This window comes from Tachyglossus aculeatus, chromosome 20 (assembly GCF_015852505.1).
Source record: "Tachyglossus aculeatus isolate mTacAcu1 chromosome 20, mTacAcu1.pri, whole genome shotgun sequence".
NCBI classification, from domain to species: Eukaryota; Metazoa; Chordata; class Mammalia; order Monotremata; family Tachyglossidae; genus Tachyglossus; species Tachyglossus aculeatus.
In genome coordinates this window covers 15,554,002-15,576,889 of record NC_052085.1, presented here as the reverse complement: position 1 = coordinate 15,576,889, position 22,888 = coordinate 15,554,002, and the positions used below count along the sequence as shown (strand labels likewise).

At 46.9% G+C, this 22,888-nt stretch overlaps 1 protein-coding gene across 2 annotated transcripts in view; it reads left to right on the top strand.

The window, feature by feature from the left end:
- Positions 1 to 19,756, top strand: part of VWA8 (von Willebrand factor A domain containing 8) — a 155,534-nt gene extending 135,778 nt beyond the window's left edge. Inside the window, exons 38-45 of one of the 2 annotated variants that reach the window (XM_038762124.1) lie at positions 4,804 to 4,912; positions 7,274 to 7,430; positions 9,645 to 9,753; positions 10,635 to 10,760; positions 13,189 to 13,347; positions 15,490 to 15,588; positions 16,887 to 17,125; positions 19,496 to 19,756. In XM_038762124.1, the coding sequence (XP_038618052.1) occupies positions 4,804 to 4,912; positions 7,274 to 7,430; positions 9,645 to 9,753; positions 10,635 to 10,760; positions 13,189 to 13,347; positions 15,490 to 15,588; positions 16,887 to 17,125; positions 19,496 to 19,604 (1,107 nt within the window). In that variant the 3' untranslated portion in view covers positions 19,605 to 19,756. Of the gene's footprint in view, positions 1 to 4,803; positions 4,913 to 7,273; positions 7,431 to 9,644; positions 9,754 to 10,634; positions 10,761 to 12,701; positions 13,002 to 13,188; positions 13,348 to 15,489; positions 15,589 to 16,886; positions 17,126 to 19,495 lie in introns of those variants that run through there. The other variant, XM_038762125.1, reaches the window with a different exon arrangement.
- The last annotated feature ends 3,132 nt before the right edge of the window (positions 19,757 to 22,888 follow it).

The following is a 22,888-nucleotide window of genomic DNA, read 5'->3' as shown; positions in this document are numbered from 1 at the left end:
GTCTTTACTCAAACCATCCCGAGTGAAACTTTTAGTAGTTGCCTTTTTTTATGAAGACATTCTGTTCAGTGTTCTTTATCCGTCCCATTACGTCAGCCCGTTGCCTAAATGAAGAACAGGATCTACCATCAATCCTAAAATCTTCGCTTTGTTTACAGTCCTCAATGGAAAAGTTTTTGTCCCATCTTAAAAAAGAAATTGAAAAATGGTCTCTGTCCAAATCTGTCACCTTGAAGAAAAGCAGGAAGTCCGTGGTAGAACAATGGTCAGAAACAGATTTTACTGTCCCGGCTTTTGTAAGCAACCAAGAAATTAACAAAGTGACAAGAGCAGTGAACAAAATGCATCTCACAGTCAAGCCGAAATCCGAGAACAGGTAGTAATAATAATAATGATGATGGTATTTGTTAAGCGCTTACTATGTGCCACGCACCGTACTAAGCGCTGGGGTGGATGCAAGCAAATCGAATTGGACATTGTCCCTGTCCCATGAGGGGCTCACCGTCTCGATCCCCATTTTCCAGATGAGGTAACCGAAGCCCAGGGAAGTGAAGTGACTTGCCCAAGGTCACACAGCAGACAAGTGGCGGAGCTGGGATTTAGAACCCAGGACCTTCTAACTCCCAGGCCTGGGCTCTATCCACAACGCCTTGCTGCTTCTCCCACCAGATCCTTGAGAACTTTTCCAAGGCATACATGAATAATGAATAGAGAAGCAGCGTGGCTCAGTGGAAAGAGCCCGGCCTTGGGAGTCAGAGGTCATGGGTTCGAATCCCAGCTCCACCAGTTGTCAGCTGTGTGACTTTGGGCAAGTCACTTCACTTCTCTGGGCCTCAGTGACCTCATCTGTAAACTGGGGATGAAGACTGTGAGTCCCACGTGGGACAACCTGATTACCTTGTATCCCCTCCAGCGCTTAGAACAGTGCTTTGCACATAGCAAGCACTTGACAAATACTATTATTATTATTATGTACCTTCATTAGAGAAATACAGCCAAGACTCCACAGCCCAATATTAATGAAACAACATTTTTTCCTATCTTTAGAGGGCCACTTATTAGAACAGGACCAGATCTTCTATACTAGGAGTTTGCATTCTGCCAGTAGAGAACCGGGTATGTTCTTCTGACAACACTCGTCTGTCTGGATAGAACAGAGTAAGCGCTCAATAAATACGATTGATGAAGAAGAGTACTGCTCAGGGCGTTGCTTAAAGTGCGCAAACCATGCAGTGAGTTTTCCTTGACTTAAGGGAGGGCTGAGTGCAGTTCTGAAATGGCAAGTGAAAAGAAATGCAGAGGCTGTGATAGAGATAGGAGAGGCTCTATTCTACCCAGGAGAGACTTATCTAGTCACTCTTTAGTTCATATTTTTCCTAGGTTCTTTTGATCTGTGTGCCTCCTCATAAATGGAAATAATAATATAATTTGCCTGTAAAAATTCTGAACTGTTGCCTCTAAGGAAAAGTTTATAGCTAAAAGTTTTTGTTTATAGCTGAGAAAATTGACAGGTTGTTTTTTTCCTGGAGATGTGAATAATAGTGGTGATATCTGTTAAGCACTTACTATATGCCAAGCACCGTACTAAGCAGTGGATTAGATACAAGATAATCAGTTCAGACACACGGGGCTCTGCTTGAGAGGGAAAAGCAAGTATTCCATCCCCATTTTACGAATGAGGTAACTGGGGCACAGAGAAGTTTAGTGACTCGCCCAGGGTCACACAGCAAGGCTTTCTTGGCCCGAAAGTCAGCAGTGCCGTCAACGGCATTTTGACTTTGTTTCCCACTGCGGCCTTTGCTGAGAACGAGCGTTTTTTCAGCAGCCCAGAGATTATAGAGTCCCTGCCCAGCTGCCAGGGTCGTAAAAGGGAGTCTGTCTTATTCTGGTCCAAATAAATGTGCTTGGAACATTGGCCTGTTATTTTTAATACGTCACAGCATTGACCTTTCGGAATGAGATCAGTAAAGGACAGAAGATCAGATATTTTATTGTGTGGCCAATATGGGGATGAGAAAGCCTGAATATTCAGTTTTAGAACATGATTATGAGCCCCAAGTTAGAGCAGAACTTCTGGAAAATCTAAATATATCTGCTCCATAAACCTCTCAATCCCCCATTACACGGTGGCTGATCCATTTCAGCTGCTACTGCTTATTTCGTTTATTTGGGCATTTGATAAGCTCTTCCTATGTGTCAAACACTGTTCTAAGCGCTGGGGTAGATACAAGGTAATCAAGTGGGATACAGTCCCTGTCCCACCTGGGGCTCACAGTTCAAGTAGAAAGGGGAACAGGTACTGAGTCCCTTTTTTTACAGTCGAGGAAACTGAGGCACAGAGGAGTTAAGTGACTTGCCCAAGATCACGCAGCAAACTGGCAGAGCTGGGATTAGAACCCAGATACTCTGACCCCTGGCTCTTTCCACTAGGCACTTTCTCGTAGCTTCTTGAAGGCAGAGATTATTCATTCATTCGTTCGACTGTATTTATTGAGCGCTTAGTGTGTGCAAAGCACTGTACTAAGTGCTTGGGAGAGTATAATATAACAAGAAACAGACTCATTCCTGCCCACAACAAGCTTATAGACTGGAGGGGGAGACAGACAGTACTATTAATTAATTGATAAGTAAATGAATTACAGATCTGTGTATATGTGCTGTGGGGTTAGGGGAGAGAGGATGAATGAAGGAGCAAGTAAGAGTATATAATATAACAAGAAACAGACTCATTCCTGCCCACAACAAGCTTATAGACTGGAGGGGGAGACAGACAGTACTATTAATTAATTGAGAAGTAAATGAATTACAGATCTGTGTATACGTGCTGTGGGGTTAGGGGAGAGAGGATGAATGAAGGAGCAAGTAAGAGTATATAATATAACAAGAAACAGACTCATTCCTGCCCACAACAAGCTTATAGACTAGAGGGGGAGACAGACAGTACTATTAATTAATTGATAAGTAAATGAATTACAGATCTGTGTATATGTGCTGTGGGGATGGGAGAGAGGATGAATGAAGGAGCAAGTAAGAGTGGTGCAGAGGAAGTGGGAGAAGAGGAGAGGGCTTAGTCAGGGAAGACTTCTTGGAGGAGACGTGACTTCAGTATGGTTTTCAAGCGTGGGAGGGAAATTATCTGTCTGATAGGAGGAAGGAGGCCAGAGGTAGGACGTGGGAGAGAGGTGGGTGGCAAGGTGGATGAGATGGAGGTACAGTGAAAGGTTAGGATTAGAGGAACCGAGTGTGTGGGCTGAGTTGTAGCAAGGTGAGGTGCGAGCGGGCAAGGGGATTGAGTGCTTTAAATCCAACGGTGAGGAGCCAGTGGTGCAGCGCTTAGAACAGTGCTCGACACATAGTAAGTGCTTCACAAATACCATAATTATTACTATTACTATGTGTCAAACACTGTTCTCCCAGGTAAGAGTGATAGAAATCCTAACATTACTGTCGACTCTGCTTTTATTCCCACATTAATGGATGCGCTGTTATCCAGGGCTCCTTCTAGCAAGAACAAAAGTTAGGTGTTATAAGGAAACATCAGTAACGTGCATTTGGGAGGAAGCATCTACAGTAAGATCAGCAATAAAGTGGGTGGTGTACAATGGACATCCAGTTGTGGTAATGGTAAGAAAAACCCCGCACAAGCATTTTGCTGAATTTCTGTCGGCGTGTGTCATTTCTCTTCGCTTTAGAGTGGCCGCTGTCAGCACTCGGCTACACCAGACCCCCATTTCCAACTCGCCTCCCACCTCCCTCCCCACAACATTCAGTCCCGGGCAGGGCGGACCACCTAAAAACCAGGAGTGAGGAGTCACCCTTCCAGTCTCAAGCAGTCTTTCTGCCGTTCTCATCTCTGACAGATATGAAAGCGGCATTATTGTTAACCGACTGGAGTATTCACCACTTAACAAGTGTCTCTGACACAGCCATATTCAGTGATAGCAACATTTGGTTTCTCTTGCAGTCCTGCTGGTGATTACATAATTTTTAACCAGCGGACAGTTTATCTTTAATAATAATAATGGCCACATTTGTTAATGTGCTCAGTCTCCGTACTGAGTTTTCGGGTAGATACAAGATAAATAGGTCAGACACAGTCTCCGTCCCAAATGTCAGTATCTACCCCAGCGTTTAGTACAGTGCCTGGCACACAGTAAGCGCTTAATAAAAGCCATTAAAAAAAAATGGGGCTCACAGACTAATCATCATCAATCGTATTTATTGAGCGCTTACTGTGTGCAGTTCACTGTGGGGAGGGAGAATAGTTACTGAATCCCGATTTTACAGATGAGAAAAATGAAGAACCAAGAAGTGGTTTGCCCAAGGCCACTTGGCAGGCCCACGCAGAGTTGGGTTGAGATCTCGGGTCCTTCGTCTCTCAAGTCCCTACTCTTTTCACTAGGCCACACTGCTTCTCTGATTCCAGTTTTCTGCATTTTCATGTCCCCCGAATTTTAAGCACCAAATGTTTTAAAAATCACACTAAACTCCTCAACTTAAGTCCTCATCCAAAGCTAAGTAGTAAAACAAGTCTTTATGAAGCAGTCTAAATGAAATAAGAGTTTGCCTTGCATGTTCAACTGTCTTATTACGTTTTTGCTGCCGAAAAGAGAGGTTTGAATGAACTCATGGCCTGAAGGCCTGTAATGGATGATTAGAGAGAGTGATGGGTGAGGTTCAGTATGCTTCTTTGTTGTTGTATTGTACTTCCCCGAGGGCTTGGTACAGTGCTTTGCATAGAGTAAGCACTCAGTAAATATGATGGAATGAATGAACGAACTTCCTTTTGTTTTCATTTCGTAGATAACCATCAACCGAGACAGTGGCGAAGATGTGAGCTCACCGAAACACGGGAAGGAAGACCCAGACAACGTGCCCCACGTGGGTGGCAATACCTGGGCTGGTGGGACAGGTTGGTATTTATTAGGGAACCGTTGCTCTGAAACCCTCTTGTGCTTGAAGCTTCTAGAATCCCTATGCGAGTCAAATTAGGAAGTAGTCGGTCCCCCGCTGGGTAATACACTTCCTTAAGGCTGGCGGGACCTCATCTGTTATATAGGCATCCACCTCAGTGCTTAGCACATAGGTAGTGGTTTTCGTAACTGATGGAGTAAGCCCGTTCATTCCAACAACGGAGGAAGGGGCTCTTCGTGGAGCTTCTTCCCAAGTGTCAGGGCTCTCTCTCGAAGTGTTAGAGAAGCAGCAGGGCTCAGTGGCTAGAGAACGGGCCTGGGTGTCAGGAGGTCAAGAGTTCGAATTCCAACTCTGCCCCTTGTCTCCTGTGTGACTTTGGGCAAATCACTTCACTTCTCTGGACCTCAGATGCCTCATCTAGGAAATGAAGATTGAGACTGTGAGCCCACATGGGACAGGGACGGTGTCCAACCCGATTTACTCGTATCCACCCCAGCACTTAGTACAATGCCTGGTACATAGTAAGCGCTTAACAATTACCATAATTATAATAATTATTATTATCATTGCTGACGTGGTGCACAGCCTACGCTTCTCTTCCAAAATTCTTCCAAAACTCCCAAGACCGGACTCTTTCCACTAAGCCACGCTACACCGATCCTGTGGATCATCTCCTTGAGGCCAAATGAACCATCAGTCATCCCCCCGCCCCCAGACTGTAAGCTCACTGTGCGCAGGGAATGTGTCTGTTTATTGTTATATTGTACTCTCTCAAGCACTTAGTTCAGTGCTCTGCACACAGTAAGTGCTCAATAAATATGATTGACTGACTGATTACCCCTCTCTGCCCAGGCTCACCTTTGGGTGTCCTGGCCACTGCCTTTTTTTCTAATCCCGTGGTCCTTGATTTCTTTCACCTGACTGCTGTTTCCAGAATGCTGTTCATTCATTCAGTCGCATTTATTGAGCGCTGACTGTGTGCAGAGCACTGTACTAAGCGCTTGGAAAGTATAATTCGGCAACAGATAGAGACAATCCCTCCCCACCAACGGGCTCCCAGTTGAACTGTGACCTCCAGGCTTCTGTAATACCCCAGCTTTAACCGCACCGGGATCTGTTTGTAAGCAATAGGATGAAGACTTAATGATAATAACAATAATAATAATCATTTGGGTATTTGTTAAGGGCTTACTATGTGCCAGGCACTGTACTCAGCGCTGGGGTGAATACAAGCTAATCAGGTTGGACACAGACCCTGTGTGTCCAAACTCAGTCCCCAGTTGACGGGTGAGATAACTGAGGTGCAGAGAAGTGACAGGCCCAAGGTCATCCAGCAGACAAGTGGCAGAGCCCGGATTAGAACCCATGACCTTCTGACTGCCAGGGCCATGCTCTAGCCACCAGGCCACACTGCTTCTCCACAGTGGTCCCGTTGTAGCTGGGAACTATGCATGGTCTCTTCTGAATTTCAACCTAGTATTGCCAATTCCATGTCTTATAGAGGCTAAATCCACGGTAGAGGGGGCCTCACGGGGTAAAATATCTAGAGGGTCTGAGAACAAGAAAGGTAAAACCTAAGGTCACGCAGCAGATAACGGGTGGAGCAGGAATTAGCACCCAGGCCCTTTTGACGCCCAGGCTCGTGCTCTAACCATTAGGCCATGGAAACCCCTAAGTAGCATTTTTTTTAAAAAAAGAGGCCCTTCTGAAATCGCATTTCTTCCAAGAAGCCTGCCCTTAATAAGCACTCATCTCTTCACCCTATTTCCCCCCATGCTGCCTCTTTACCACTTTTGCATTGTCTAAGAACTTGAGGCCTCAGCCCCGCAAAACCTATTCCGTAGCATTTTTATAAATATCTTTAAACTCGGTTGCTTCCCACTACTTCCGATTTATTTTAGTGTCTGTCTCCCCCAGCTAGGCTGTAAGCTTTCTGAGGGCAAGGATCATTTCTACCTACTCTGTCGTACTTTTCCCAGCATTTTGTACAGTGCTGAGCACGGAGCGAGCACTCTGTAAAGTACTGTTGATGGATTGATTGCATAGATTGAGATATGTAACGAGTCATTTTTAATAATACACACTTTGATGAAATGGTTCGTTGGTTCAGTCATATATATGGTTTTAATGGGGTTGCTGGAATCTTTTAGACTGTGAGCCCACTGTTGGGTAGGGACTGTCTCTATATGTTGCCAATTTGTACTTCCCAAGCGCTTAGTACAGTGCTGTGCACATAGTAAGCGCTCAGTAGATACGATTGATGATGATCCCATTTTAGCTGCTTTTTTTTTTTTTGGTCCGCGGCCAGTTCCAGCTTTTCTTGGTCAAAGCCGCTCGACTTCTGTGCCATTTCTTCCAGGTGGCAGAGATACCGCAGGCCTGGGGGGCAAAGGAGGCCCTTATCGGCTGGATGCCGGCCATGATGTGCACCAGGTGTCCCAGGCCGAGAAAGATGCCGTCCCCGAGGAGGTGAAGAAAGCTGCCCGGGAGATGGGCCAGAAGGCGTTTAAGCAGAGGTTAATATTAAAATATCGTTTATGGAAGAGGAGGTGCAGAGAGGAGTCCAAGCAGCACGGCCTAGTGGAAAGAGCAAGGGCCCGGGAGACAGAAAACCTGGGTTCTCGTCCCCGCTCTGCAGCTTGCCCGCTGGGTGAGACCCTTAACTTCTCTGTGCCTCAGTCGCCTCAACTGTAAAATGAGGATGCAGTGCCAGTTTACCCTCCTACTTAGACTGCGAGCCCCATGTGGAAGAGAAGCAGCATGGCTTAGTGGAAAGAGCACCGGCTTGGGAGTCAGAGGCTGTGAGTTCTAATCCTGCTCTACCATTTATCGGCTGCGTGACCTTGGGCAAGTCACTTCACTTCTCTGTGCCTCTCAGTTACCTCATCTGTAAAATGCGGATTGAAACTGTGAGCCCCATGTGGGCCAACCAGATTACTCTGTATCTACCCCAGTGCTTAGAACAGTGCTTGGCACATAGTAAGTGCTTAACAAATACCGTCATCGTCATCATCATGTGGGACAGGGACTGTGTCCAATCTAATTAGCCCAGTGCTTAGAACGGTCCCTGACACACAGTAAGTGTTTAACAAATACTGTAAAAAAGCACTTAAGTAAATTGCCATTCGCCTGGTAGTACTTACTGCCTCGGTGCACCTCCCGTTCTTACCAACCACGCTGCCCCAACCCCATAGGTACATCACGAAGGAGTTAATTTCATAAGCCCTGCCCAACAATCACTACATCCTATTGATTTTCTACCCATCCCTTTTCCCCATCACCCCACCTCTAGTGCTCCGCTTTCCAATTGGGGACTGTAATACAGCCCTGGCCTAATTCCCTTCCCTCCCCTCCCCTGCCCTCCTCTTGGACAAAGCCGTGGGGAGCAGCTGGGATCCGGCAGCCGGGCGACAAAAGAGGGAAGAAGGGGTCCAGGGGGAGAGAGAGTGGAGGGATCATAGCTGTTATTCTGTCATAGTACAGTGATCTGCACTCAGTAGGTGTAATTAGAGGTAATTAGGCCAAAATTGATAGGAGAGGTCGGGGGAATGGGAATTTAAAGATGGAGAGCCTTGGGGAGATGGGGGAATGGGAATTTAAAGATGGAGAGCCTTGGGGAGAGATGATGTACGTCAGACGATATGTGGGTGGCGGGGATAGGGAAGGGATAAGAACAGAGGAGGGAAGACGAGGGGAAGTCAGGCAGAGATTGGATAGTACAGCAGTCCTGGGAATGTTCCATGAAGTCTCAATTACTGTTCACTTTATTCTTTTAGAGTATTTGTGAAGTACTAAGCTGTGGGGTAGATATAAGCTTATCAGGTTGGGCACAGTCCCTAGCCCACGTGGGGCTCCCAGTCTTAACCCCCATTTTACAGATGAGGAAACTGAGGCACAGTGACTTGCCCAAGGTCACACAGCACACAAATGGCCGAGCTGGGTTTGGAACCCAGGTGCTTCTGAATCCCAGGCCCATTCTGTATCCACTAGGCCACATTGCCGCGTGGCTCAGTGGGAAAAGTACAGGCTTGGGAGTCAGAGGTCATGAGTTCTAATCCCGGTTCCCCCGCAGTCTGTTGTGTGTTGCCTGGGAGCCCCACGTAGGACATTATCACCTTATATCCTCCCCAGCACTTAGAACAGTGCCTTGCACATAGTAAGCGCTTAACAAATGCTATCATTATTATTGTTATTGAAGTTATTCTATCCAGTCCATTTGAGGTGTTTAAAATTCTAACTTAAACTCTTCTGGATCATACATTTATTGTGTTGGCTTGAGATAGGCAAGGACAAAGTTAATACTTGAACTATACGGAGTGAATTTCCACAACATCAAATTGTCAAAGTACGATTACTTTGAACTTTTAAATGCACGATTAGCCACCTAAGGGGGAAAGCGTTGAAAAAAGGCATTGGAATACAATAGTTTAGGATCCTTATACATAATAGGCCTCTACTGCCACCCAAACAAGTGCCAATTGAGAATTTTTGAAAAATCGCCACTCTATCAAAGAATATGTCAGGTTAAATTAAGGTTAATCATGTTGATCTCAAAAGCAGCATGCCTCCGGGTTCCCTTGACGTTTGCAGCTTCAAGTCCAAGGGATAGCGTCGCAGCTCTCTCCCCAAATTCTGAATGGCTGTCAAACCCTTTGGGGTGGCCCGTAAGCAGGTGACTTGCTAGGCACAGCCTGCCCTTCGTGACCCCTGTCCTTTTTCTTCTTGTTCAGATTAAAGGAAATCCAGATGAGCGAATACGATGCGCAAACCTACGAGAGATTTTCCGGCGCCGTCCGGCGGCAGGTACACTCCCTGCGGGTCATCCTGGATAATTTGCAGGTAAAACCGTCGTGGAATCGCAACGATCCGGGCCGAACGTTTGGGCTTCCCCTCCTTTACGGCCTAAATCCGGGAGCTGGGTTAGAGGGCTTCTCCCGGAAATCGCGGGAAAATACAGAAACCATTTTCAGAGGCACAGTGTGGCTCGGGGGGGAGAAAAGGGGGGAAAAGGTTGAGAGGGCAAGAAGAGGGTTACCTGATCGCCAGGAAGGATCGACGTGTCATTTTCATTGTCAGTCAGTTGTAATTTCTTGAGCGCTAACTGCGCAGAGCACTGTAGTAAGCGTTTAGGAGAAATGGGCCTCAGCTCCCTCATCTGTAAAATGGGGATTTGAGACTGCGGGGACAGGGACTGCGTCCAACTGGATTTGCGTGTATCCACCCCAGTGCGTAGTACAGCGCCTGGCATATAGAAAGTGCTTAACAAATAGAGATCCAAGAGAAAGCAGTGTGGCTTAGTGGCAAGAGCCCAGGCTTGGGACTCAGAGGGTGTGGGTTCTAATCCCGGCTCTGCCACTTATCAGCTGTGTGGTTTGGGGCAAGGCTCTTCGCTTCTGTGCCTCAGTTACCTCATCTGTAAAACGGGGATTAAGACTGTGGTCCCAAGTGGGAAAACCCGATTACCTTGTATCTCATGCAGTGCCTAGAACAGTGCTTGGCACATAGTAAGCACTTAACAAATACCATCATCATTATTATTATTATTTATTGCGTATTCTCTGTGCGGACCACTGTACTAAGCACTTGGGAGAGCACACTACAACAGAAGTGGTGGGCACGTTCCCTGCCCACAACAAATTTAGGGTGTAGAGGAGTTGGAAGCACTGTGAATGAGCCAGCAGGGGACAGTGAACCAAGGATGCTCTACTTTCTCTCCGTAGGCCAAGGGTAAAGAAAGACAGTGGCTGAAACACCAAGCGACTGGGGAATTAGACGATGCCAAGATAATCGATGGTTTGACGGGAGAAAGGGCAATCTACAAACGGCGGGGAGAACAGGAGCCAGAAGTAAGTGTTTTGCGGACGGTAGATTTAGTAGGGCAAACTCATTCGGCTGATCCAGGCCTGTATGCGTTCATTTAAATCTCCTATCTATTGTCTAGTTGTTGTGCCGGTTGTAGAGCTGTACGTTCTTTTAGGTTGACGATGAAAACAAGTCCAATACAGTGGTAGACACTTCTCCTCCCCCTCTTCATCCCCCCGTCTTACCTCCTTCCCTTCCCCACAGCACCTGTATATATGTATATGTTTGTACATATTTATTACTCTATCTTCCTTGTACATATCTGTTCTATTTATTTTATTTTGTTAATATATTTGGTTTTGTTCTCTGTCTCCCCCTTCTAGACTGTGAGCCCACCGTTGGGTAGGGACCGTCTCTGTATGTTGCCAACTTGTCCTTCCCAAGCCCTTAGTACGGTGCTCTGCACACAGTAAGCGCTCAATAAATACGATTGATTGATTGTATAATGTAACTGTCGCTGCTGTAACTTACACTTTACTCTCGATTTACAAGCCTAGAAGGCTTCACTCTGGGATCGGACTCAAATGCGAAACATTTTGAGCCCTTTTTCAGTGGTGTGACATTCTTAATCGGGCCATAGATTATTGCCAATTGCACAGGACTGTAGGATTATTGGAATCGAAGAACATTTCTCCCACCTGTCCCTCGTTCAGAGGTTTGGCAGCCGCAAGTGGGAAACTTCAATTCAACCTTTCCCTGCTCTCTCCTGTTGTTCAGACAAATGCCCGAAGAGTCTGCGGGCAAGGAATAAGGGCCCCAGGGAACCTGGCTCAGGGGGAGAATGGCCTTTCTGACCCCAATAGAAGCCAGAGGGGACCCGCTAAAGTCTGTAACTCGTATTTATTGAATGCTTACTGTGTGCAGAGCACTGTACTAAGCACTTGGGAGAGGACAATACAGCAGACATGTTCCCTACCCAAGAACTTACAGTTTAGAGGGATCTGAAAATAGGATTCTAGCTTCCTCTGGCCCTGCCCCGGGGCGAACTGACCAGCCGCCAGTGAGACAGAGACCCCCACGGTACGGAAGGATGAGGGAAGACCATGCTCTGGTTCAAACTCCAGCAAAGACTGCATAGTAAGCGCTCAATAAATACGATTGATGATGATGATTCCCTCTAAGCTCCAGAAGGTCAGGTATCTTCTCTAGAGGAGGCAGGCATGCAGCAAGCAGAAAGGCAGGACGCCCGTTCCTTAAACTTGGAGAAAAAGACAAACTCACATCAGGATGAGCACTGGGAGACATTGACCCTGTTCCAGTTATGTATTTATGGAGAGAAAAGAGGAAGGGAGATGGAAGGAGAGGGAATGAAAGATGGGAAGAGAGAGAGAAGTGGAAGAACTTGGAGGGGTTTTTTTTAAAAAAAATATAATTGGCTATATTGAAATGCTGCCAGAAAGAGAAATATGTTGGTAATTTCGGTAACCTCTTTGATTGCTGGGATACAGTAATTGTATCTCCCCCAACTCATATAATAGTCGCTAAACCTATCCTGATGAATGTTTGCTATCATCACTACCAGGACAGTGTATAAAATTGCTTTTTAATTTTGGGGGATACACCCAGCTTTTTTAGAAAAATGTGAATTATCAGTCCATGCTTTCCCTCTAAAAAGCCAAGTATCTCCACGTGGAGTTGCAAAACCTCCCTGACGTAGAGCTCTCAATTTTTAGCAGAAATCCTGGCCACAGATATATTTTAGAACCTCTTCTTTTTATATAGGTTGTTCACAGATTGCCCTTGAAAATGGATATCTCTGCTGGCCACAGAAAAAAGTTGTCCATTTTTAAAAGTGTCCATTTCAAACCTCCCATTACCAAGATGAGGACATGGAACAGTTCAGTGACTGACAGGAGAAAAAAATGGAAGGTGGTTAAAGATCTAAGGGGTGATTGAAGTATTTTTTTTCTTAAATCCATTTCCAGACCCCCTTCTTTCAGAGAGCTGTGTGTTAGGATTCAGAGACTTCTTATTGCATATGGGGAAAATGCTCTCTTGGGGCCCCTTGGACCGGAAACTGTTAAAACAGATGTGAGCATTTCCCTCTGAAGTGTTGCAAACTTACGGACCAGAGTTGATTGAAAATCCGGCACTACATTCAACCGGTCTACTGAGAGTAACGCCCCCAGTTTGCAAGGTTGGCTTGAGTCTCTTTACGACATCAGTTCCGAAGGACAGCCTTTCCCGTGGGATCTCGAACGGGGGCAGAACCAGGCTAGGGTTCAAGTGACTCAACTCCGACCTGTTTCAACCTCTCCGCCTGCCCGGCGACTGAGTCGTCGGCCTCCAGGCCCCGCCAGTGGCCCGCCGGCGCTTAGTACAGCGCTCCACACACAGTAGATCCGATTGACTGAATGAAGTGCTCTCCCGTTTAAGACAGCATCGCTCGCTTTCCGTTTTGTTACCCCTCAGCTCGGCAGTCCCCAGCAGAAACCCAAGCGTTTGCGCCTGGTAGTGGACGTTTCCGGAAGCATGTACCGCTTCAACGGCGTGGATGGACGACTGGAGCGTTCCATGGAGGCCGTCTGCATGGTCATGGAGGCCTTCGAGAACTATGAGCAGAAATTCAAGGTGACCGCTGCCGGGCTGGGAGACGGTTGGTAATAGCTACTTGTCCCCGAGATGCGCCACACTCAAAGCGTTTCATCGTTCAGTCTAGCCGAAGAGCTTATTTATCAGTGTAAGGAAACTGCACCTTCTATTTCTCACAGCAGAATACCGCTTCGGAGCTGACCCCTCTGACCAAAAAAAATGGATATTTCAGATGGTTTAGTGTATTTCAAATGCACAGATTATCTGTGGGTCTGTTGCATTCAAGATGACCTCCTAGCCCAAAACATTATCTACTCCCGAGGGGGTGATTCGTGTGCAAAACGTGGTCTTTTCCATTCTGAGCACTTTGCTGGGTTTCCTTTTGCTGGGCAGTAGTTAACCTCCCTGGGACGGAGTAATCCTCTTCCCCTGTATCGTGAATTGGAAAGAGAGTCCAGTCGAAACAGTTGTGCCAAGTGAAACAATTGCTAATCCCAAGGAAATTTCCTGGTTGCTTCTATCTGAGTTCCAATTGACTGGTTAGGATCTGACTAGGAGAATTAGCGGTCAGAAAGGAGGGAGCGAGATTTTGGCCTCTTCAGAGGGGGGACTGCTTCTCAGACCCCTCAAATTGTCCCTCCCGACTTTCTGGAAAATGAATTCACCAATAGCCAGTAATGGTAGCTATTCAGTGGCAAAGGTCTTGTAGAAAAAGTGAGGAAAGGCAAGAAATGGAAAAGCCGTTGTGCGGTAAGTATGAAAGAACGGTCCCCCTTGTCTCCATATCATTGATTCCCTGTCTACCACCAAGGTTGGCTCTAGATATTTTGAAACCAAGGTGAAGGGAGAAGTCCCGCTGAACCTTGAGGCAAGAAGCAGAAGTGGAGGGCAGTGCTGTGGAGTGGAAAGAGTGAGGAACTCAGGGAGTCAGAGCTAATAATAACAATAATAGTAATAAAAATGGTATTTGTTGTGCTTACTATGTGCCAGGCACCGTCTAAGCTCTGGGGCAGATACAAGCTAATCGAGTTGGACACAGTCCCTGTCCCACAAAGCGCTCACAGAGCCCCCATTTTACAGATGAGGGAATCAATCAATCAATCGTATTTATTGAGTGCTTACTGTGTGCAGAGCACTGTACTAAGCGCTTAGGAAGTACAAATTGGCAACATCTAGAGACAGTCCAAGAAGTGTAGTGACTTGCCCAGCATCACCCAGCTTGCAAGTGGCAGAGCTGGGATTAGAACCCATGACCCTGTGACTCTGTGGCCCGTGCTCCATCCACTAGGCCCCGCTGCTCCGCAGAGCTCTGCCACTTACCTGCTGTGTGACCTCAAGCGAAGCATTGAACCTCTCTGTGCCACAGTTTCGTCTGTAAAATGGGAATAATAAAACCTGCCTCACCCTGCTTCCCAGGGACATTGTTAGGACAGAAGGAGATCAATTCTGTGAAACTGTTTAGGAAAATTAAAAGTACCCTACAGATGTAAGGAGGAAAAAAAAGGGTACCTGTAAACAGACCAGCACCCTGGGAAATGGCATCCATTCTTTCTCCTTTGCCTGAGGTAAACGCACAGTCTGGTCTAGTTTATCACACTTTTGTCTCCATAGCCTTAAATAATAATGATGGTATTTGTTAAGCACTTACTATGTGCCAAGCACTGTTCTAAGCGCCGAATGCCTGAGCACACTTCATAGTACAGAAAGTAAAGCTCATTAAAGTGCCTGAAGGACTAGGCTCTCCCTGAAACAGTTCACATAGCTTTTCCTTAGAAGCAGCATGGTCTGATCCTTGCTCTGCCGCTTGTCTCAAGCGCTTAGTGCAGTGCCCTGCACAAAGTAAGCGCTCAGTATGATTGATTGCCTCCTGTGTGATCTTGGGCGAGTCACTTCACTTCTCGGTGCCTCAGTTACCACATCTGGGAAATGGGGATAAAGACTGTGAGCCCTGTGGGGGACAGGGACCGCGTCCAACCTGATCTGCTCAAATCCACCCCAGCGCTTAGTACAGTGCCTGACATGTTTAGCATGGCAGAAACTGAAAGAAGTGGACTAAAGTTTGTTTACTCACTGTGCTTCACTGCCTTCTTTCAGAGACTTCTGGGAGTGTGAACCATTTTGAAACATTTCTTCAGCGGAACTGTCCGTCTCTAATAGTTTGTTTTGTTCGTTTATACACAGTATGACATTGTTGGGCACTCCGGAGATGGCTACAACATCGACTTGGTTCCAGAGAATAAGATTCCCAAGGACAATAAGCAAAGACTAGAGATTCTGAAGGTAAATCGGCTTAGCAGAGGACTCTGGAAACGTGAGCCTGCCATCTTTTTTTCATGGTTTTTAAGCGCTTCCTATTATGCCGTATTATCATATAGTATCGTATTTATTGAGCGCTTACGCTGTGCAGCACTCTGAGCAGTTGGGAGAGTACAGTATAACAATGAGGCAGACACATCCCGTGCCCACAGCGAGCTTACGGTCCAGAGGAAAAAGTAGGCCTCTTGCCTACAGAACTGGTTTTCACCTCTCAGCACCCTCGTCCCACTCTGCCGACGGTGCAGCCTAAAGTCAAGTTTTCTCACTAAATTTTCTGGCCCTGACAGGTGTGTGACCTATCGAGCTCATTGTGCAAACCAAAACTAAAATCTAGCCGCTGTTTCTCTAGTAATACTGACCTGTGGGAACCCAACTACTGTTCCCACTTTATACGCTAACACCAGATTTTTATCATCATCATTTTGGCATTTATTGAGCACTGACTGTGTGTGATAAGGCCTATCAGTCAGTCAGTTGTATTTATTGAGCGCTTACTGTGTGCAGAGCACTATATTAAGCACTTGGGAGCGTACAGTGGAGAAGCAGCATGGCTCAGTGGAAAGAGCCCAGGCTTTGGAGTCAGAGGCCATGGGTTCAAATCCCGGTTCCGCCAACTATTAGCTGTGTGAATTTGGGCAAGTCACTTTACTTCTCTGGGCCTCAGTTCCCTCATCTGTAAAATGGGGGTTAAAACTGTGAGACCCCCGTGGGACAACGTGACTGTGAGCCCACTGTTGGGAAGGGACCGTCTCTATATGTTGCCAACTTGTACTTCCCAAGCGCTTAGTACAATGCTCTGCACACAGTACGTGCTCAATAAATACGATTGAATGAATGAACCTGATCACCTTGTAACCTCCCCATCATTTAGAACAGTGCTTTGCACATAGTGCTTAACAAATACCATTATTATTATTGCAATACAACAATAAACAGACACATTCCCTGTCCACAGCGAGCTTTCAGGACTGGGGAAAGATGCCAGGATAATAAAACAGATCCAGCCGTTGCTCCACACAAAGCTCACGCTCCAAAAGTGGGGAAGGCTAGTGGCAAGCAGGCAGGGAACAAAGCAACATGCTAATGAAAAAGGCAAACCTGGGGAATTCCAAGCAGTGTCAAGAGCTGCAGGGCAGGACATTACGGTTAGCAAGAGTTTTCAGGCTCCGCTCCACTTCAGGATGCTTTCCCTGCAGGTCTCCCGGGAACTATTAGCATTTCTCCAAGTACTAATGCTGCTTTGCCGTGTCTCCCGCTGCCAGGTGATGCACGCCCACGCCCAGTTCTGCATGAGCGGTGACCATACCCTGGAAGGGGCCGAGCACGCCATCAAAGAGATCGCCAAGGAAGAGGCCGACGAGTACTTCGTCATCGTCCTGAGCGATGCCAACCTGGAGCGCTACGGCATTCGTCCCGCAAGGTTTGCCCAAGTCCTGACGGTCAATCCCCAAGTGAACGCGTTCGCCGTATTCATCGGATCCTTGGGAGATCAGGCGGCAAGGTATGGAAGGGCGGTAAGCAGAAATGCGTGAATCGGTGGAAGACCAGGTGGTTTTCTTGCCCGGAAATTCAGACTTTCCCCGTTGGTGATTAGCTGGGGCTGGGGTGGAGATCCCAGAAGAAACTAAAGCGCCCAGAGTCACTTTCACGACCCGTGTGAAGGCAAGAAGTATGAACGCGTGAGTTAGTGAAAGACCGCATGGTTTTCTTCCTTGGAAATTCAGGTTTGTCCCATCTGCGATTTGTGGGGGCTTCGAAAGGAAGAAATTTTAAATGCCAGAGTCACTTTCACAATAGCGATATTCGAATGGCAATGAACTGCTCTGTATTTGAAGCCTGTGGGTCGGGATTAGGTGTTGGGCTGCAAGGAAATACAATTAGCAAGGGCTTTGTAGGTGGCGAATTGGGAGGGAACCTGCCAGCAATGTCCAAAGCCACCTCTGCCCCAAATAGGGTGGGAGATAGGAGCATCCGTCCTCTTTAGCATCATCTCCTTCGCACCCCAATGTTGGTGTGACCTGGCAGCTCAGGGGTTTGGATAAGCAGTATCAGATGAGCCAGCGCTGTTCTCTGAAGCCAGTAGCCTGTGTGAGCCCAGGAGAGGAGGAACATGGGAGTCAGAAGGTCATGGGTTCTAATCCCCGCTCCACCACTTGTCTGCTGCCTGACCTTGGGCAAGCCATTTCGCTTCTCTGTGCCTCAGTTCCCACACCTGTAAAATGGGGATTAAGACCGTGAGCCCCACGTGGGACAACCTGATTACCTTGTATGTACCCCGGCTCTTAGTGCAGTGCTTGGCACATAGTAAGCTCTTAACAAGTACCGTAATTTAATTAATCCCGGCTCCGCCACTTGTCTGCTCTGTGACCTTGTGCAAGTCCTTTGCCTCGGTTCCCTCATCTGTGAAATGGGGATTAAGACTGCGTCCCACCCAATTATCTTGCATTTACCCCGGGGCCTGGCACATAGTAAGCACCTAACAAATATAATAATAATAATTTAGGATACGCCAGGTTTTCCCGAGGTGGCCAAACAGCCTTGGCTAAATTGTTCTGTGGCGGTTTTGTGTTTCCAGAGAGTCAGTCTCATTTTGAAATATTTCGTTTCATTCATCGTTTTGTCAGTTTTGAAATCAAGCACGGGCTCAGTGGAAAGAGCCCGGGCTTGGGAATCAGAGGTTATGGGTTCTAATCCCAGCTCCGCCACATGTCTGCTGTGTGACCTTGGGCAAGTCACTTCATTCCTCTGAGGCTCAGTGACTTCATCTGTAAAATGGGGATAAAGACTGTGAGCCCCACGTGGGACAAGTGACCTTGGGCAAGTCACTTCATTCCTCTGAGGCCCAGTGACCTCATCTGTAAAATGGGGATAAAGACTGTGAGCCCCACGTGGGACAAGTGACCTTGGGCAAGTCACTTCATTTCTCTGAGGCCCAGTGACCTCATCTGTAAAATGGGGATAAAGACTGTGAGCCCCACGTGGGACAACCTGATCACCTTGAATCCCCCCAGCGCTTAGAACGGTACTTCGCACATAGTAAGCGCTTAACAAATGCCATCATTATTATTAGACCTTTGCAGTGGAAGTGATTTCAGAATCCAAATCCTATCCTAAGCAAAAGATAAAAGTTTCCCCCACCCCTCTCCCCCGCCCCACAAAAGAGCTGGTTTACTAGATCTATCGAATGTAAGACATGTGACAATGCTATTGACATCTGTTATCGAACCAGCCCGCTCAAGCGAAGTTTTGCTCTGAAATGGCAGCTGTGGAGTGAGTACCTTTTCTCCTTGCTCCGTTGCAAAGCGTAGAACTGTGCCATGGGGAGTCCATACGCTGTGGCAAGACCGCTGCTGAGTCGGCATTACAGGCGATAAGCGCAGGGCACTACCTACCTACGGTGATGGATGGGATATAAAAGCAAACAGCAGCAGGAACGACCTTGGATTTATAGGCATATGATTCCCTGGAGAGACTGGCAGTATGAATGAGTTCAAAGCTGTGAGAATTCACCCCGGGCAAACGGTTGAGACCCTAGTTACCCCTCGACCCCTACCTAACGTCTTTTCTGATCCCCGAATCTCAGCCGGGATTTTTCAGTAGCCAACAATGACGATCACAAATGAACGGGGAGCTTTTGAAAGCGGTCGATTGTCTTCCTGAAAAGACCCCTCTGTGGAAGCGCCCTTTGAGTGTTCCTCCAGCTTCTGCTTTCCCAAGCCCCATCGTAGCCCCAGAGCAGCTAGCTGAATGGTGGCATTGGGGACCGTATTCCAAAGGAAAAACTGCCGCTCTTGAGGACACCCTGGCTGGATGGAGACTGGGGAAGGAGGGAATTTGCAATGGTAATTTTCATTTCCAATCTGAATTTCAGGCTTCAGAGAACTCTCCCGGCAGGGCGCTCTTTTGTTGCCATGGACACCAAGGACATTCCCCAGATTTTGCAACAGATCTTCACATCTACCATGTTGTCAAGTGTCTAAGAAGTGCCCTTTTTGTACCAGTTAGCCTAATGAGTGCAGAATGAAGTTAAAATCAAAAGAAAGACTGCCCTGAAAGGAACTCCGACTCCTAAGACAAGAGGAATTCCGGAATGACAATCGAACACTTTAATGCTTATGTTCTCCAATCCCTTTAAAAATGATCTCTCTGTAATCAAAATCTAAAAGACAGCAAGATGGAGTAGTTAGTGGGGGTGAGTTTGCCATTCACCCCTTCTGATTCATTACAAATGGAGAAAGGAGGAGACAGACTTAGTGGGGTTCAAGTTACAACGTTCTGTTTTACTTGAATATAGCAGAGTAAGAATAGGAAGGCAGTTTCTGACCCGATTAACTTCCTTTTGATTTTAATAGCTCTTGCTAACCAGAGAGAGAGCCCACAGGGGTGCACGTGGTTACGCAGAGTAAACAAAATGAGTCCAGACTTACCGTCCAGCCTGCCCTTTGTCCAGTGGAAAAAAAAACTCCGTTCTTCCTGCCATGATAATGAGGAGGAGAAGAATAACTGTGGTATTTATTAAGTGCTTACTCTGTGCCAAGCACTGTACTAAGCACTTGGATAGATATAATATATGCAGATGAGACACAGATTCTGTCCTACGTGGGGTTCCCAATCTAAGGACAAGGAAGGACGGATATTTTATTCCAATTTTACAAAGGAGGAAGCTAAGGCACAGAGAAGTCGTCACCCAGCAAGCGAGTAGTGAAGCTGGGATCGGAACCCAGGTCTCCTGATTCTCCATCCCAGGCTCTTTCCACCAGGCCACCTCCCTCTCAACCTTTTTTCCTGTGTGCCCAGCATTGGGAAAGAGTGCCTTGGGCGGAGGAGGTGGAATTGGACAGAATCCCGGACCCTCAGGGCCGCACAGTCTAACAACTGGCACGCGTAAAGAAGGATGAAACGATAAAGAAGGTGAAACCTCGTGAGAGGACGACGGAGCCACACAGAGGGAAATCAAGCAGAAGAAAACACGGGCCACCGGTAATAATTTCTGTGGCTATAGCAGCAGAGGAGAGCAGGTGCAGCAGATACTGAGCACAAAGTGCCAGTTCTGGAATTGGGGTACGTCTCGGAAGCAAAGTGGAAAACCGCAAAAGTTTTCCGAAAGTATTACAGGATAGTTTGGGGGTGGGAGGCAGCGTGGCCTAATGGAAAGAACCCGGGCCTGAGCATTGAGAGAACGTGCCTCCACCACTTGCCCACATTGTGACCTTGGGCAAGTCACTTAACTACTCTGTGCCTCGGGAAAAATGGAGATTCAGGGGGGTACAGGTGATGAAAGATGGGGAAAAATAGTATTCGTGGGTGAGAAAGTGATTGTTCTCTCTTGAGCAGAGCAGAAGCAATGTTGCCTTTCACTTTGCTGCCTTGAGGAAGCACGATTAAATAATCTGCTGATCCCCACGGTGAAAATTAGAATTAAAAAAAGCTGAAAAAATCCTACCTCCCCAGAATGTTGCATGGACAATGCGGGACTGTTTTTTCGGTTGTTAAATCCTGGAAAACAGAAATTCTCTGAAAAAGAAAAAACTGCTTGCCAAGCGAAAGTTGAGAATGAGTTGACGCTCTTTTTAGAGACAAAATGGAGTCCAGAGGTTTTAACCTTTAAACAGAGAAAGTCTCTGTTTTAGCTTGATTTGTTGTAGAATGTCAGTGTTACATAAGGTTAAAACAGAGCAGGGCCTGTGGCCTTTGGCTACTTATGAGCTGTGGGCATAAAGTGAAGCAAAATACTTATTTAAACCATTTTGGGGGGGCAGAGGGAACGTCGTGTCCTCCTAGAATCAATCTTACATTAGGCTATTTCAATTATAATAAAAATAATAATGATAATGGTATTTGTTAAGCACTGTTCTAAGCGCTAGGGGAGATACAAGGTAATCAGGTTGTTAATCCCCATTTTCCCGATGAGGTAACTGAGGCACAGAGAAGTTAAGTTCTTGCCCAAAGTCACACAGCTAAGTAGCAGAGTCAGAATTGGAACCCACGACCTTTGACTCCTATGCCTGTGCCCTTTCCACTGAGCCAGGCTCCTTCTCTTATTTCAACTGAGCAAAGTCATCAGGAACTTCGTGGGCTGGTAGTGAAATCAGGCAGCAGAGAGCCACCTCTCTGCCATCCCCAGCGCTTAGAACAGTGCTTTGCACATAGTAAACGCTAAACAAATGCCATCATTATTCTTATGGCAATCCCGCCTACCTCTTCGAAGGCTTTCGGTTAAAGCCCTCTACTCAGCTTGCTGCTGTCAGATGTTGCCAACTTGTACTTCCCAAGCACTTAGTACAGTGCTCTGCACACAGTAAGCGCTCAATAAATACGATTGATTGATTGATTGACAGTGAATAGATGTGAAATGCACAGACCAGTAGGATCTGAGCTTCCCTGGGGCATTCCCAGAATCGATTCTCAAATCCATTTCCGACGGTTGAAGCTTAAATCCAGAAGAAGTCCCTTAAACTAGAAGCTTCAGAGAAAAGAGCACACAAACGTCCTGAAACAGAATTTACTCCTGCTACGAAAATAACTTTTTCCTCTTCCCACCCAAACCCTGTCCTCCCTGTGTCTTTCCCAGCACTGTAGACAACACCCCCATATTCCCTGTCTCGCAAGCCCGCAACCTGGGTGTTATTTATCCTCAACTCTCTCATTCAATCCTCATATTCAATCGGTCACTAAATCCTATCGGTTCAACCTTCACAAATCGCTAAAATCCGGCCTTCGTCTCCATCCAAACTGCTACCTTGTGAATCCAAACATTTATCCTATCCCGCCTTAATTACTGCATCAAACTCCTTGCAGCCATTCATTCATTCATTCATTCAGTGGTATTTATTGAGCGCTTACTGTGTGCGGATCACTGTACTAAGCGCTTGGAAAGTACAATTTGGCCACAAATCGACACAATCCCTACCCAACAGTCCTCCCAAGCCTCCTGTCTCTCCCCACCCCAGTCCATACTTCACTCTCCTGCCCAGATCATTTTTCTACAAAACCATTCAGTCTCTGTTCCCCCACTTCTCAAGAACCGCCAGTGGTTGCCCATCCACCTCTGCATCAAATGGAAACTCCTTACCTTCAGCTTTCAAGTTCTCGGCTATGTGCCGAGCGCTGCTCCGAGCACTGGGGTAGGTTCAAGTTAGGTTGGACACGGTCCCCGTCCCACGTGGGGCTTGCACTCTCCGGCCCCATTTTCCAGATGAGGTAACTGAGGCCCAGAAGTGAAGTGACTTACCCAAGGTCACACAGCAGAGCTGGGATTAGAACC